The sequence below is a fragment of the Rousettus aegyptiacus genome, unplaced genomic scaffold, assembly GCF_014176215.1.
Source record: "Rousettus aegyptiacus isolate mRouAeg1 unplaced genomic scaffold, mRouAeg1.p scaffold_m13_p_1, whole genome shotgun sequence".
NCBI lineage: Eukaryota > Metazoa > Chordata > Mammalia > Chiroptera > Pteropodidae > Rousettus > Rousettus aegyptiacus.
In genome coordinates, this window is record NW_023416284.1 from 19141783 (window position 1) to 19159432 (window position 17650).

Below are 17650 nucleotides of genomic sequence, written 5' to 3' on the forward strand. Positions count from 1 at the left end.
ACAGGGGAGTAAACAACGTGCCTGAAGAAAGATGTAGTCCTGACTGTTGAACCCTGTTTTAATGAGGAGAACAAAATGTTTCCTTTTGGTCCACTCTCTAGAAATCTATGTAGTATCTTAACAATAAATCGGAGTTCTTAAGTCAGCTGCCAATATTCATATATTTTAATCTCATCAAGTCTGAGTTTTATGGGAACAAATACATAAAATTTCACAATTAACATTTCCTAAAAATCATTTTTAAGAAGTCTGAATATCTATTTATAAAACACTATCCAAGGAATTAGTTTATTACCCATCTTCACAACACAAAAACTGTTAACTTTTCATTTCTTTTCAAAGGTACTGATTTAAACAGTTTGAAATCTACCAATAAGTAAGCAAGTATATGTTCAATAGGGATGTTTTAATTAAAAATCATCCATCCTTCTAGTTCACCATGTTTGATAGAATCATCAATCTCTCCTAATCTAGAAAATTTAGAAACCACTCTGAACAATTTCTCTTAAAATGCAATGCTCAACATTAAACCACCACCAAGTTTACCACCTGTGCTTGAGTTCTATCCAATACCCAGGGTTTTTCTTTTCTTTTGTTTTAACAAGCATTTTAAAATGGGAAAGAGTAAAATTTTAATCAGGTGTCATAGAAACCTTCAAAAAGGATGAAAAAGAAATCAGATAAGATGTTTGGCTAGAATGTCACTGGCTCTGCTCAAATTAGATTTAGAATAGTTAGTGTATATAGAACACAACAAATGCTTTCCAATAAATTGTAAAGGCCAAAAGCAAAGTTTAATATGAGCCTCTCATTTCAATAACTATGACAAAAGAGTTCACCGAGAAAATCATTGTTTTCCTAAAATGAATGAAACCAAAAACTGACAAAAATAACAATGGACCTAAAATATGGCTGCTTATTAAAAATGAATGCTAATAACTTTTTTATAGGATTTGTGATTACAGATGACAGAAATCTCTGAAATGCAAATGATTATCATGCCCGTTTTATAGCTAAGGAATATATATACATAGAAATTATGCAACTTGCCCTACTTGCGACCAGTTAGTGATTGAACTAAGACCAGATCACAGGTTTTCCATTAACTCCGAACATCACAATATGATCAGAAAACAAAACAAGCTGTGAAATTATAGACTGTTTAAATCTTAATATCTGTGTGACCGTGGGCACATAAATTCCATTTCTTCAACCTTTACATGGAAAGTCATATAATCTATTTACCAGAATTAGAGTAAGTAAAAGAAATTATATGTAGAACATTTAGCTTTAAAAAGAAAACTTTTAATAAGAAGTACTATTACTGTTTTTCTTGTTCACTCTATTAGAGCTCATTTTAAAACATGCCAATTACTTCAGATTTTCAAATCCACAATGCTGTCAGACCCATTTAAACACAAAGAGCACCAAACAAATTGATACAAGCTATATAGAGAGAACCTACTAAGAAATTTATTAATAGAAATCACCCATTCTATCAACAAATTATCTGCTGAATTCTCTTGCATACCTGGTACTAGAATTCTATCTATTACAAAGAAAACGTATATTAGCTCCCCCCACACCCAGTTATCTTACCATAAAAATACTGACACAAGATAAACTAGCTGGAATCTTAAGACCTGTGTTATTCTATAATTGTATTCTCTCTTAGTGAGATTGATAAAAAGCAAAGAATTCTTGTTTGCACATATATAAGCATGGTGTTTTGCCTTTAGTTTGACAATGCATATCAAAAGTCTAAATACTCATTTTATTTACTCAAAAGAAATCAATTCCCAGGAATTTATACAAATAATCACAGACTTATGTAAAGGATATTCATCAGTCTTATTTATAACACTAAAACATTGCTAAGTTATATATCAAAAAACAGTGGACTAGTCAAAATAAAATATGGGATACTCTTTGATGGATTTAAATACAGCTAGAAAATGTTATTAAATAACAACTGTTAAAACAGGATGTAAAACCACATGGACAGAAAAAATCCCAATTTATAACAAATTAATTAAAGTTAGAGTGATAGATACCAAACATTAATACTGATTGGTTTCTTCTGACAAAAAAAGTATTTTTTGTTTTCCAGTTCATCACAATATTCAGCAAATAAATAGGTGTTTTTCTAGTAGGCAAGAAAAAACAGCCATTTAAAATAAAAAGACATACTTGGTTTTGCAGTTAATTATTCTTTCCCAACTCAATTTAAAACCTCTCATTACTATAAAACAGATATAACAGGTTTAAGATTTACATCCAATCCAATAGATGTTATAAATAAGCAGTCTGAAGAACAAGTTCCTCCCCCTCTGGTGGCAAGCTACTTGTAAGAGAGCCAAAAGCAATCTGAGAATGGTGCTTAGCAGTTAACTATAGTATGGCAGAAAGAAAATTTACTGTCAGTATGAATACTCATTGCACTTGCTAACTATATACCCTTAACTAGACAATTCTTTAAGCAGTTTTCTCATATGTAAATCGTATAATAGTATTTCAGCTGGTGATACTGACCAAAGACCTGATACATGAAAGGGATTCAGTAAATTCAGCTAAGTTTGAGCCTGAACTCAGATACAAAAAAAGAAAGGGAACTCACTCATTCAGTATTTTTCTATTCAGACCAATGTTACCTTTTAATTATACAAGGTAACTAAAATTATTACATGGGACAAATTCTGTTAACATGTACCTGCTGCTGCCCTTGCTGAGCCTGTGGAGTGGTCTGCTGGTTGGCAGAATTTGTTGCTGCGGCTGCAGCCGCAGCTTGCTGCTGGAAAAGACTGGCAGGGTAGACTCCCCAGGGAGTAACTCCATAATACTGGTGAGGGACCACAGCCGGGCCTAAAAATAGCAAGAGAAGTGTAAGAAAAGTTTAGACTAGTAAAAATCATCTCAGAGTTTCCAAAAACTACATCTAACTCAGGAGATCCTACTGTAAAATATTAAGAATATACTAGTTCATTTTAGCTAATCACTAATTCTATTATTTTTAAAAAATAGAAAACATTGCACATGATCCCCATGCATCAAACTCTTCTGAAGTCAGTAACATACCCCAGCCCTAGAGAAGAAGCTAGTGAAGGATAAAATACGGGAAAGAGCGAAAGGGAACATAACTAGTAGAAGTAGGAAAGGGTCAGTTTAAGAACACATGGAGGAACTGGCCTTGGTCAGGAAGAAGGCAAAGGCTTGCTTTTTCCAAGAAAGGACATAGGAAAGAAAGATATAGATAAAGTATGCTGTTAGAAGGGAAATAATTGGGAATGTGTGTGCTCGGAGTGATGTAAACAGAACCAAAGATTAAGTTGTACCCTGCTCTCAATGTAAGAATGGCATCTGAGGTGATTAACAGGGACGCAGATACTAGCACTTCATTAACTTCAGAAGCATGAAAATCCATCAGTCTTCTGACAATCAAACTCAGACACATCATTGAACCTCCACTCTACTGCTCAATTTCTAAGTTGCTTGGTTTTCCTATTTGTAAAGTCACAGAAGTCATTCGACACAACTACATTCAGACATTGACATATGAAATTTTAAATGTAAGTTAAAGCTGAAACAAAGAGAAACAAAATAATGTAACATCTTGACTTATTATAGACCCACTGAGTATATCCTAAACACAACAAGGCTTTCTGCCCTAAACTAAATTATCTGTTCATCTTCAACAAGCTACAGCTACAGTCTCTGCCACACAGAGTAGGCAATGCAGAGATAAGAGATATACAGACAGCAACCTGGATATGACAGAAATCTAAACCATAGAATTTTCTGAAGCTGGTGGCTAGAAACATCAAGGCTGCCTACCTGCCAACCAAGACAAAGACTCAAAGCCAGCTCCTCACATCTGCTGAAACACATCTCCAATTAGAACCGCCCTAGTTAAAATATAGAGCTCAAAATATTTGCAGCTTGGTTAATAATAATCCTGCTTTACAATGGAAATCCAAAGAGCTGTTTCGAATTCAGCTGTTCTGATATTAATCCTATAGAAACATATACTTAAGTCGAAATAAATTGGTATAGTTTTTGTTCCTCCATTTTAAGCTTCTAAAGTACAAAAAAAAAAAAAAAAAGAAATGTATCACTATCTAACATTGCTCTGACATTTCTAATTTTGTATTTTCTGTACCTGTGGGCCAAAATCAAGAAGCTGTTTTTAAAGGTGTCCACTGTGAAACACTACATCTGCTTAGAAAAGGTATGTCACAATTGAGCTATTTTATTGTAATAAGCAAATGGGTTAAATGATTTTTATCAGAACCTAAATAGTCTAGAAACCATGCCTCCTCCAAGTTAAAGAGAGTAGTGGGCCCCCCAAACTCATCTACCTAGTGTTTACAAAGAGGAATGATCTTGGGCAGTTAAAGAATAAAAGATAAAATATAATGAAGACTCGACCTGTGCCTTAGTTTCCTCACCTACAAAATGGGTGTAGGTGTTAGGGTAGTGCCGCATCTACCGTAAAAGGTTGAGCTGTAACCTATAATGATATTCTCAAGATTCCCCTCAAAAAGTCAAACCAACCTCTCAATTAGGCACAGACTGTTACATAAACTTTTAAACTCAGAAAGGTATGTCAAAAGGTATAACATTTCCAGTTCTCTGTGAAAGCACTTAAGTCATTTTCAGTCTGGCTCAGCTGTAAGTTTGTAGAGGAAGACAGTACAGAAAAGACAATTTAAGATACATAGATATTACACAGTATAGTGCACACATGAGTTTGGAGTTAGATTTGGGTGAAACCCCAACTGTACAACATTTAAATTGTGTGATCTCAAAAAGACAGCTCTCTGAGCCCCAAACTCTTAATTTGTAAAATCATCATGTGACAACTCAAATGAAAGAAAAGCACTCATCGCAATGCCTGGCAAATAATTAAAGTTCTATAAATATTAACAGTGGTTAGCACAAATCATTCTGCTAGGAAGAGCTTTCTATTTCTCCCCAAAAGACTAAGGGAGGCAGGGGAATGAAACTACCTATGTTCCCATCATAAGTCTATGCCAAAATGAACACAATTCTAAAGAAATACAAACTTACATACTGCATTTGGGTTCATAATTGCAAATCGCATGCTATATAATAAGTGAAATCTCACAGGGATATTTAGTCATGATTAACATGACTTGGAGGGATCTGTCCCCCAAAGAATATTTACTTTGGAAGACATTTAGTCTGTCCTAATGTTGAAATCAATCTACCATACTCTTATGACCCCACTATGTTGATAGCAACTCTGTCAAAAGTGCCTGCTTTTGAAAGAGTTCCGTCTCAAGGGCAGGAGGGGGAAACTACTCACGTATACATCCACAAGCAATAATAAGTAATAGAGAATGAACAGGCAAGAGTTAGCAAAGAAAGGCTTTCTAGAGATGGCAATAACAATTAAGGATGCTTCCCAAGCAAAGAATGGGAGGAGAGTTGACTACAGAAGACTGAGACCATAGTGTCCAAAGACTCGGAATCCTAGACTAGCATGATTATCTACAACAGCTAAAATCAGTTCAGTATTGCTAGAGTGTATAGTGTGAGCCAATGGTAGCCAATTTGGAGGGAAGAAAGTGGCACACATGTAAAGATATCCATAATAAGTCACAGAGAGACCCCTATACGTAGTGGGTTCCAATCCTCGCTAATCCTCGGAATGCCATGCCAGCTCCTTAAAAATACTGATTCCAAAGAATAACACACTATCACCACCACCACCACTATAATGATCAGTCATGTTTGATAATAACCACAGTACGCTACATTAGGATGAATAAGACAAAAAGCAACGAAGGATGAAAGAAAGGATAACATCTGTGTTTGAGACAGTTTTCTGGAACAATCAGGAAGGTAGAGGAAGGAGAAGCGGCACGGAAATTAGGACTACATGAGAAAGAACAGCTGCAAAAGTCTCGGCAAAGCTTATAAGAACCCTAACTGTGATAGCCTAGAGACCTGGACAACAGGAGAAATTCCCAAAATATGTATGAGCAACTGGCGACTCTGTAGATCCAAAATACCTATACAGGAGATGGCTGATTAGTTTTTCTTTGGACATGTTCAAGCGTGAGGTTACAACTACACAGAGATATCCAACCAGCAGGTAGATGGCAGAAATCAGAAGAGACTCCCACTGGAGACATGAATTTGTGAGAGAGTATAAAGAACACATGCCCATCTCAAATGACTTTTAGCAGGTGAGAAAATCCCTCGCATAGCAGAATGTCTCACCTAGAGTTGCTGCTGCAGCCAATCCAGCTGTGTAGGGATCCGTCCCTGGGGGAGCAGCGCTGATGATGTATGGATTGGGGACAAACGCAGCGGGAGCTAAACCTGCTGAAAACATACCTGTCAGTAAAAACAAATTTGACTAAAACTGCAGCCCTACCAAATACCTACACAGTTGGGCTATTCATTCCAGGCTGTAGGTGAGAAAAAAAAGGAAAAAAAAAGGAAGAAAGGATAGTTTGAGACTAGAGAGGAATTTTAAAAAGATAAAATCATCCCTATACTAAAGATTGTGGTGACGTTTATCTTTCATCTTTTTTTTCTACCTCTGCTAAAAAATTATAATTAAAATTATGCAGTTTTAAATTCAGCACAATTTCTAAAAGATTAAAGTTATAACAGGCTAAAACAGAACAACTTAAAAGACTTTTTAATAGGATGAGGGGAAGGTTTTATTTCCATTTAAAACAATTTCCCAGTTTCCCTCAAAGAAAATATATGGGTACTTATTAAAGACGATATCTACAATTATAAAACACCAGACCTGGGCAAAGGCCTTCACACCCGGCCTCATATATCTAGGTGGGAAGCAGGTCTCTCTTTCACTGCATACCACTATCCATGATTGGTGATCACCTTTCTGTTCATCACATCATTTTGACACATTAAAAAAAAAGTTCTACTTATACTTGTTTATATTTACAGCACTTTGTTTCAGAGACATTTAAAAGATTGGGGGAAGGGCAAAATATGCATGTCAAAACTGTAACAATTCTATAGAAGGGCAAAGCTACTTTAAAACCCAGTAATTACATGGAAATACATTATAAAACTTTCAAAATATGTTGCTAGAAAAGTGAGTTTATAGGTGCTATTTAATAAGAAGAGGAGTTGGTATGTTTGCAGTCTACAAAACCCCAACATGGACAAAACTATTGTCATTCAATCGATTCAACCAATCTCACTAACAGAGTTGATGCTACTAGTCACTACTGTAATACTTTTAAATCTTGAAACAGCTGACATAGAGCAATAGTTGTACTGATACTAAGAACCAAGAAATCTTATGAGGTCTAGAGGGTGTGCCAAAAATAAAGAACATAGCTAGAACCAACTGGATGAGAGGAAAAGGTCATCATTTACTTTGAGGGATTTGTCTGGACTTTTATAATCAATCTACAGCAGCAGTCCCTGACCTTTTTGGCAACAGGGACCAGTGCTCCTACAAGAATCTAATGCCTGACTCAGGATCTGAGGTGGAGCTGAGGTGGTGATGCTAGCGCTCGGGAGCGTCTACAAATATAGATGAAGCTTCGCTCACTGTCCCACCGCTCGCCTCCTGCTGTGCAGTACAGTTACTAAGAGGCCACAGACAGGTACCAGTTCATGGCTTATGGGTTGGGGATCCCTGGTCTACACTACTGAATTTCAGAGCAGCCAGTATACTAAAATGGTGGCCAGACTGAAAAGCAGGGAACTTGAAGGCTTAAGGACTTACCAATGTGAGGCTGATGAGCAGCTGCTAGTGCATACTGCTGCTGCTGAGCAGCTGTCAACTGCTGGACAGCAAGCGCATTAGGTCTTTGGAACAGCTGAGGTAAGAAAAAGACATGGTGAGGTTAGAGAAACTGTCTCATGAATTAATTTCAAAACCTCTCTGAATAAAAACTTCCATAAACCCTGTTTAGGCATAATACTTTAAACAAAAATGTTCTGATGCTCTTCTCCATTCTCATAGCATCATGATTTGTTACAGTTCTGCTTTTCCTCTCTTTCTTTACCTAATGTGCTATGACCACTTCCCATGTGCTGACGACTTTGCAGGTTATATGTTCCTTGAACCATACACTTACACACACACAAATGCCTTAGTGGTTGTCAAGAGGTCTGAGGCCCCTGCCTGACCCAAAGCACACTTAAAAATTTAACAAAGGTACCTCAAAATGACTTAGGATGCTGCCCCTAGTGCTGTTATCTCCCTCCAGTTCTTTTGACACCCCTAGTGATTTAATCCTCACCTACTCACATTCTGGAAAGGGCAAAGTATTCATTTCTTCCTCAGGCTGCCTCTTCCCAGGGAAATGATATTGATTCCTTCCCCTCAACTAGTGGCTTATCATAATGAGCAAACTAGACAATTGTCCAACCTTTGGGGACTCGTGAGCTTCCTTAGATATCTATTCTTTATAAATAGGAAATAAACTGACATAAGTATAGCTGCTACTAACGAAACTTGAATTATGAGCTCAGATCCAGTATACTTTAGTTTCCAAGAAAGGAAAGGTGTTCAAAGGCCTTGACACTAAGAATATCACAAAGTTCTATCTTAATACAAAGTCAATTACTTATTCATTTATTCTACAAATATTTATGATGCAAATAATACCTGCTAGGCACTGTGCAAGGAGCTAGGGATGTAACAATGAACAAAATGTGCACACATTTTAGTATGAATAGTACTGGTGAAAAGAAAGGGAATGCCAGTAACCTGATTTTGCAATATCTTGACACATCTCCTTTCAAGCAGTCACACTAAATACTCCTTTGCTGGCAATCAGACTGAAAGGAACTCCCAAGAAAGGACTTCAACCTACCTGCTCTTTCTACAGCACTTTTCAATAGCTCAGCTGACATCACTGGATGACATATAACAGACACCACGATTCTTGAATTACAGATGTCCCCATAAAGAGACCCAACTGTTTCAGACATTAGGAGACAATGTCATTCCACCAACTCAGCTTAATTATGATCACGACTGAACTTTTAAAAGGAAGACTTTATCCTAAGATTTGGTCACCTCTATGCCTCAAAGAAATGAGTAGATTGATTTAAAATGAAAAAAGTAAATATTGTGAACACACTGGCCAACTTCACCCATTACCTCTCTTTCTATATATTTATCTTTCTAAAAACCAGAGTAAAACCAGTCGTTGCTTTCACAGTATGAATGTCAAAATCATGTACAGACTTCAAAAATACTTTAGAGTATTTTTTTTTCAAAGGTTAAAGAAAAGAAAAACTTCATTATGATGCTGGTAAAAGATAGTACTACTTAAAAGGCACTGATTAAATATCATGTCTTCAAAGAAAATATTGGACTCTGCTGACAAACATATCGAAACTACTGTTCACTTCAGGAAGGGAGCTAATCCGTACTATGTGGTAACTGTGATCTTGGGATTTTTGCCAAGTTGGTTTCACATTTGTTTTTTTTCTGAAGGACAGTCTCATAGTACCCCTAACAATAGAAGACAGCCCACCTAAAAGGGGCAGCCAGGAGGCAGAAAAAAGTAAAAAAGTGGAAAGTTGATTTTTAAAATTTTTTCCAAGGTTATAAAAATACTTCATAGTTCTACTAAATATCTACTGTCTCATCAATCGGTCTCTGGAACTTTCCTAGCCTAAAACATTTTGAAATATTTAAGGTATCAGACATTGCTCACGGCTAACCCCTTCCCTCTACCCTGCTATGAACAAAGTAACTCGTTTCTTTCCACACACATTTTTCTCAGCACATTATTAGCTAAACACTATGACATGGAGATAGGAAAATAAAGATGGGTGTATTCAGAACATAAATATCGAAGTTATCTTGATTCATTAACCAAAAAGAGTACTCTAATGCCATTCCATCTGACCTCTCATTTCATGTTTTCAACATCACTCATTATATGTGTGCTATATCTGTAAATATATATATATACAAATACACAGTGTGTAAATACCATCAAAGAAATCATTCTGTATAACATGAGTTTGTGGTTCTAACCAAGTTATCACAGTTTGAAAGTAGGATCCATTATTTTTAACTAAAAAAACATAGGCCCTCCAAGAATTCCCATCTATCCTGTGTTTGAGAGTTGATTAATATCTCAGTGATTACGGTAAATACGGAATTATTTTTTTTAGTACATTTTGCAGCAAACAATTAACAAAAGTAAATTATGCATCTAGAGCAGGAAGATTTGATTATAGCATAGATTACAGTAATTCTGGCAATTCTCTTAATGTAAATGGTCCAATATTAACTGGAAATAGAGGGTATTCAAAACAAAATTGGGTAATTGGCAAGTGATGAATTCCAAAGGATCCTGAAAAATGCATACGAATGCCATCTGCTGGGCAAAGCACTGAGCTCTGTAAACATTTTCATGATTTTCACAAAGCAAGCTAATCCTAACTAAGAAACATAATACTGTGAGATTAAGAGAAAATTCTTATTTTAAGGACGGTATAATGATAAACGTGCCACTACTGATTACAATTCACTTGGGTAGAATTCATAAGTTGTTCAAGAGACTGAATACAGAGAAAAATATAAACAATTTCAAGTGTATCAAGGTTCTTAAAAAGAAATAAAAAAAGAAATTTGGGGATTACACAAGTAAGCTGTTTTGACTCCATTCTCTGCCACTATATGACCTTACAGAAGATACCTGCAGGGTTTTTATTCCAGAAAAAAATCTGGGCAGTCAAAAACACTCAACGTAGGGACTGACATTTACCTGGCATCTTATAAAATACAGTTACTACTATTATTACTGTTGTTGTCCATAACAATTGTTGGCATAAAAAAATTGGGTGTTGCGTTCAGAATATGAAGGAGTAATATGTAAATATGGAGGTAACAAATGTAAAAAACAACCCCTTCCACACCCCCTCCCCAAAATACAATGTACTGCCAGCCCTGGCTTTTTACCGGCTTACAACATTATATAGCAGATAGGGAATAAGAACACAAACTCTGGGGCCAAAAAACCTGGATTCTTATCTCAGTTCCACCACTGACTTTCTATATAACTTTTGGCAAGACAACCTCTCTGTACCTCACTCTCCTCCTCTCTCTAAGAGGGACAATAAAGATACGTCTAACTCATAAGGTTATTTGTTGTAGGTACTAAAATTAATACATGTAAAACGCTTAGAACAGTCTTTTATGTGTGACATTCTTTCTGATGAATGGAAAAGCGCCCCTACAGCTCCTCTCCCAACAAGGCGGCCCAGGATGGGGAAAGCACAAGTCAAGACCTTTCAATGTTAAGTCAGTGTTAAGTTCAATACAAGTCAAGGGTCATTGTTAAAGTCCAAATCCCAATGAGTTCATGAGTACCAACTACTCTCAGCAAGCCACGAAGATAATATCTCCATGTAGAAAAAAACTATGAATGCAGTTGAATCTGCAAGCGAGACAACTCCACATATCAAAAGGTTTTGTTTCTAGTATTAGGTCCAAAGGAAACAGCCTGGAGCTAGAAACCACACATAGATGTTTGGAAGCTTGTAGAATATGAACTTTAGGAAGTCTTTTAGCTTCATAATGTCTTAACTTTCTTATTTGAAAAAATATAATAGCTGCCTTACCTTGTGGGACTGTTGTCAGGATTGACAGAGAAAAGCCCTTTGGAGCACTAAAAATATTTACACTAACAGTGGGACTATTAATTTTTAATAAAGAAGCTTATCTTAGAGCCAGTCTTCGGTACATAAATTTGTAAAAATTTGCTATTTAAAGCTTCCGGATCAAAGCCCATTTTTGACCAGGTTATCTGAACAACCTCTTAACAAAATGCTAGCTAACATCAGCATTTTAATAGTGACTATGCTCAAGACACTTATAAGATAATCTTCCTTTCATTTAACATTTAACCAGGTTAAATGATCAACTAACAATTACAATGATTTCTGGCTTAACAGGTACATACAAACATTGCTAATGAATTTTAAAAATTAGAAAAATTCTTTACACACATTTCTTTAACAGATGAAGACTCTCATTCCAGAATAAATCATTTCTAAATACAGTGGGGAAAAATAAAACATATCCTTCTTCCAAGTAAATTAATATCTTTTGAAGAAAATCATATCATAAACTTTCAACAGTCAAATAACAATAAAGGTAAGCTTCAACTGACCGAATGCTAGCTAGTATCAACATTTTAACAGTGATTATGCACATGACACTAATAGAACAATCTTCATTTCATTTGTAAATTGAAAAGCCAAAAATATTAAATATACACATTAAAACCATGCACACACTTGGCCTCATAAAAGCAATGCATGCCAGTTTCCTCTTCCATCTGACCAGAACTGTGAAGGAATGAATATAGTATTTCAATTATGACTTTCAGACTATTTTCTCTTTGTTAAAATTCATGCTTAACATGTAACAGTTTTAGTACAGTAGTATACAATTTTATAAAATATGCTACATTCGGCTATTTTTAGATTCTAAATAAAGACTATCAACAATTAATCTGATTATCTATACTGACATAATCCTGGCTTTGCTTTCTGCTATGTAGGATTGTAATATAATGAAAGCTAGTAATACTTTTCTAAAATACACTTAGGGAAATATAATGGTTTCATAATTCTTTATTAAAACGAAGAATATTGCTAAAGCATCATGACACAAAACGGTATAAACACATTACATATGAACTGCTGACTATGTTTTCCAGGATTAAGGAGAAGACAATGAGGGGAGTATGAAGAAAAGGGGAGAATACTTCAGAAACGTCAATGAGCATTTTAAACTACCCTTAATTAACGCTTCTTAACCCCAGGTAGGTCTCTGTACCTGGGACAGGTAAAATTATCTTTATTTTCACAAAATTTAGAATGTCCTTCAATTATGATTACAAGTAACATACCACATTAACATCTGTGACTTAATCACCAAGAAAAATCACATACATTTTCAGGTTACTTCATGATTGTTAGACGCCCCAAAATCGTGTTTATGCTCATTATAATAGCTAATTTACCTACTTTTTCATTCATCATATGATAAAGCACATCATTAAATTTGTTGTTAAATATTTTATATAATTGGCTTCCACTACACTTACACTACAAATTTTAAAGCATTCTGGGAATTCAGTTCACAGATGTCACCTAATTGCTAAGCGGTTCATGGCGCACACACACACACACACACACACACACACACACACACACACAAAAAAAAGGGAATCTCTCCTCTAGATAAATCTTAGAAAAATAAAGTTTATGATTAACAATGACTAGACAAGTTCCATTAAGTGTGTAATAAATAAAAAGTCTTTTCTATATTTCAGGCTGCTCTATATTACATATCTCAATACAAGCTGATATTAACACAGTTTTATAAAACCATCTTATTAAGCCAAATCGAAATCTTGATTAAAAGGATATAGGACACAAGGTTATTTTGGCAATTTCCAAACAAGGTTCCCTCATAAAATCACAAATAAAGAAAGCTACCCTATTAATTGTAGCAAATAACCTCCTCCCCCAAAAAGAGTTAGCCTTTCATACCTATTTAAGAAAGCCAAGAAAAGAGAGGAGGATGTACAGAAATATATACGCCACAACAGATATCTGGTTCAATGCTCATAATCATTAATATTGCCTGGGACTCAGGCCCGGCTCCCAAGGCCTTTGTGATCTGGACTAGTAACCAGACCTATCTCCTTTTCCCATTCCACATGTTATCTTCTATTCTTGTCAGCCTATAACCACACCACGGTCATTTCCATCTCCATACCTCTCTCTTAACTGCAGTAGTATATACTTCCACCTGTCTTTCAAGCTAGATCTAGGCAACGCTGGTCCTCATCAAGCCCTCCCCTAATCTAATAGCATGATTGACCAACTAATTTAGTACTTAGTTCCTCAACTGTTCCACAACTGTTTCATGTATGATAGTCTTACTATGAACACTTGCTCTGTTCGCTATGTGCAGAACCTAAGGTTCCTGGAAAAACACAATAGTCAACGGATAACAGATTAACATAGGTAAGAGAATGTCTAAACTAACAGTGCAAAAAACTACACCATAATAATTAAGTCAGTCATTCCTTCTTTAAAATGTTTTGTCACTGCCTATAAAGCAGCACAGCACAGCAGGTAAGACACACAGCACTATCCATAGGACCTCACTGTTTTTCAACCTCAACCACCAACGAGGGTGACTGCTTCTACATTATCTATTGAACAGATATACCTGCTAAGTGTCTAATGTTAAGTCTTTAATTTTACTACTTCCTCCAATGAGATTTTTATTCTTTTCCTGGTATAAACAAGTTTGCAAGGCACAGCTCATGATCACCTCTTCCATAAGTCCTTCCTTCCCCAGAGAACAGAGTTTATGTTCTCTCTTCTCTACAGTTCCTAGGACACTGGCATGACTTGCCTTATCTCTTGTCATCAAGTACTTCTTTGCACTATTTAAATGACTAAATGAGTCACAGTAACAAAAATGAGAGCCATGGGGTGAGGGAAGACTATTCCATTCATGAAATATGCTTGGCTACAGGTGAGAACAAAAAATGTGAACAGAAGACAAAATCTGCAGTCCACGTACGTGATCTCCCTAAAACTGCCACAAAATTTGGTCTCAAAAAGAATTACATATATTTTTCTGATGAGAAGATTATAGCTTTGGATAAGATGACAACAGAGGGCTGTGGCCCTAAAAAGGTTACACAGTGATTCAGGAGGTAAATTTCCTCGATATAATACAGGTCTAATTATTTGTGTATGAGGCACAGGCTAGTGGGCTAGATCTAAAGGACACATATTAGAATATGCCAGGCCTCAAAAAGTGACCTCCAGACCTCTTAGAAAGCTAGTTTCAAATTTTAGTTTTGGGAAGCGTATTAAATATGAGAGATATTCTGAGATATTATAAAAGGGATATGGAAAAAGTTCCCTAAAAACTTGGGTCCGCTAAAGCTAAGCAGAGGACACAGAGGGGACAAGCCCCAGGATTTATTCTCGAGAAACTTACATCTGGCAAGGGCTATCAGACAAGTAAATCAAAACACAAGGCAGAATGTGGTGATTCCTTTTAGGAAAGTACAAAGCACTACAGAATTCAAAGGAGAAGACATGACAACTTTAGGAGCCTTTTTTTTTTTTTTTTGACATTTTAAACTTTTGATTGAAGCATAATACGTATACAGAAAAGTGCACCTACCTTAAGTGCACAGTTCCCTGACTTATAAATTGAGCGCCCCCTGGGAATCAACACTTGAGTTTTCAAGAAACAAAACACTTGGAAGGAGGAAAGAAGGAAGGAGACTATAAATAGGACAGCTCCTCAGGTGGTCTTACAACAATCCACCTACCTAGCTGCTGTTTTATGTGGATTTCTGTATCTGTTCTATTTTATAACAGAAAGAGCAAGACTGACATGACAATTTTTTGATTTGGAGATCAAGAGAAGTTAAGAACACTGGACCTTGAAGAATGAGAATGATTTAAATTAATAGAAATGGAAAGGAGAATAAAACATGATGAAAAGAAAAAAGGGTAAGAAAGATTGGAGGGATAAAATGTAAGAACAACAATTTCTAGTAGAAAATGAATCTTTCCTTCTTAACTACTACTGGCTTCTACGTAGAAACCTTTGAGAGGTTATGGGTCTTGAAGATACTTAGAAGTCTTAAGCCAGTGGTTCCCAGGCATGCTTATTAGGGTGTCCAGTACGAGACTGTGTAAAACAATTAACTCAGAAAAGCAAAGATTATGGGTCCATGGGATAACAATTAATCACATCATATGATGATGGTATCTCTGTGTAACAATGCCCCTACGTTGCAGCAACCACTATGTTTATGTGAAGCCAGAACCTAAAAACAATTATAAAATTATAATGTTCCTTTTCAAAATTTGCTGAAATGGGATTCATGATGAAGGCGCATCAGGTTTTCAAATGAGCGGGTGTTGTGTTTTATTAATCGTGTTAACTACTTGTGGGTGTAGAAAAGTATATCCATTGTTCAAGTTCTAATACTTATCCAGCCTCTCAAAAAGCTGGTAGAACTATTTTGAAACCAGAGATGAGTAAATCAAGAGAATCTCAACTCTGATTATGAAGTAAAGAACAACTAAATGAAAGTGAATCAGATTTTCATTCATTAAGAGGTTGGAGACAAACATTTCTTAAATAACAATCAAAGGGTTAAATTGGGAATGGAAGCCTAAGAACCAAAAATGGCCACAATTCTAAGGGTTGTTAGGGAATTCAGACCAAAAAGACAGAGCAAAATAAAGAATTTAGACAAACTTTTTGATATTCTAGGTTAAAGGATCCTGATTAGGAACAGCCTACACTCACGAACCTCAATTTATACAGAGAAATTGCCACACTGATATTCTAAGATGGACAAGTTGAAATCTACACAGTAATATCATGTCCCTATATTTGTTGGTGTGGAACAAAATATTTTGTTCAGTACCTAAAGTAATTTCTAGCTTCACTCAAAATTGCTGTTTGAGGATTCTTTGTGAAAAATAGAAAAACTATGAAAGACGACAATTTCTTATAAAGAAAAAGCACAGAAAGTCAATTCCTATAAAAAGGTGGGCAAACCTACTAGGAACTACAGGGAGAACAGTGTACACTGTATCAGTATGCTCTCTCTGGATAGAGTTTATAATTACATCTAATATATCCATCTGATAGGAGCGCAGAGCATATGCACATAACAAAATCCCTTAAAGAAATTTCTTTTTGCAAACTTGCATATGATTAACTTTATTATCCACTTGTCTATCAATCAAAGTTTATTTAAAATCAGCTATTTATGACAACTAAAGGAACATTATGGTACAATGTATCTCCAAAAGACCGTAAGTCAATTTCCCCCATAGTTAAAGAATTTCTAAACTTCAAAATGAGATGTTAACCTTTCAAACCTAGAAGTTTACATTTACATTCCAGTCCAAAATTAAGGTGTTATCAAAAATCCATGGCCCATTAAACTGCTTCCAGCCACAAGGGAGAGCCTGTGGTACTTATCAAGATCAGGAAGCTACCTGCTCCCTTTTCATAATTCAGACAGCTGGTTTTCCTTTTTCAAAAAAGAGAAGAATCAGTAAACCCTAGTGTGAGTCATATCATGACTTCAAAACCAGAAGGCATAGATGCAGTAATTTCTATGGGTTATGAATAAAAGAGCCAAGTAATTTCACTATAGTGATTTGTGTGTATTTTTCCCCTAATGACATTCCCTTTTAAAAAGCACTAATTCACTTAATTTTAATATTTTAAAAAACAAAACAAATCAACAGCATCACAGTCACATTAATCTTCAGAAAGATTAAGTTAGCATCCAAGAGGATTGTGTTATAAGAGGTGACACCACCTCACCCACTCTCCAGGCCCTGGAGAGAGAGAGAAGCCAAAGGAAGTTAGTTGTAGAGGAAGGTAGTCTCTTGCTGATAACCTCAAAACGAGAATCAGCTTCTTGAGGGAGAAGACACAGAGACTTTGTAAACCCACGTAACTGCTGGGTTAAGAAGGGCTGGCCATCAATAGCCTAAAATAATGCCACCCTCCTCCCATTCCCCCCATTCTTAGTTACTTGAATAATGGGCTGGCTGGAGGGAAAATAGAGAAAGTGACAGAGAC

The 17650-nt window shown here is 35.9% G+C and overlaps 1 protein-coding gene across 18 annotated transcripts in view; it reads right to left on the reverse strand.

Moving 5' to 3' along the window:
- Positions 1 to 17650, reverse strand: part of PUM1 (pumilio RNA binding family member 1) — a 110239-nt gene that overhangs the window by 37143 nt on the left and 55446 nt on the right. For 10 of the 18 annotated variants that reach the window (XM_036231143.1, XM_036231151.1, XM_036231144.1 and 7 more), the window contains 3 exons: positions 7742 to 7835; positions 6247 to 6363; positions 2711 to 2862 (listed from right to left, as the gene is read on the reverse strand). In XM_036231143.1, the coding sequence (XP_036087036.1) occupies positions 2711 to 2862; positions 6247 to 6363; positions 7742 to 7835 (363 nt within the window). The remainder of the gene's footprint in view (positions 1 to 2710; positions 2863 to 6246; positions 6364 to 7741; positions 7836 to 17650) is intronic. The other 8 variants (XM_036231150.1, XM_036231152.1, XM_036231158.1 and 5 more) reach the window with 2 other exon arrangements.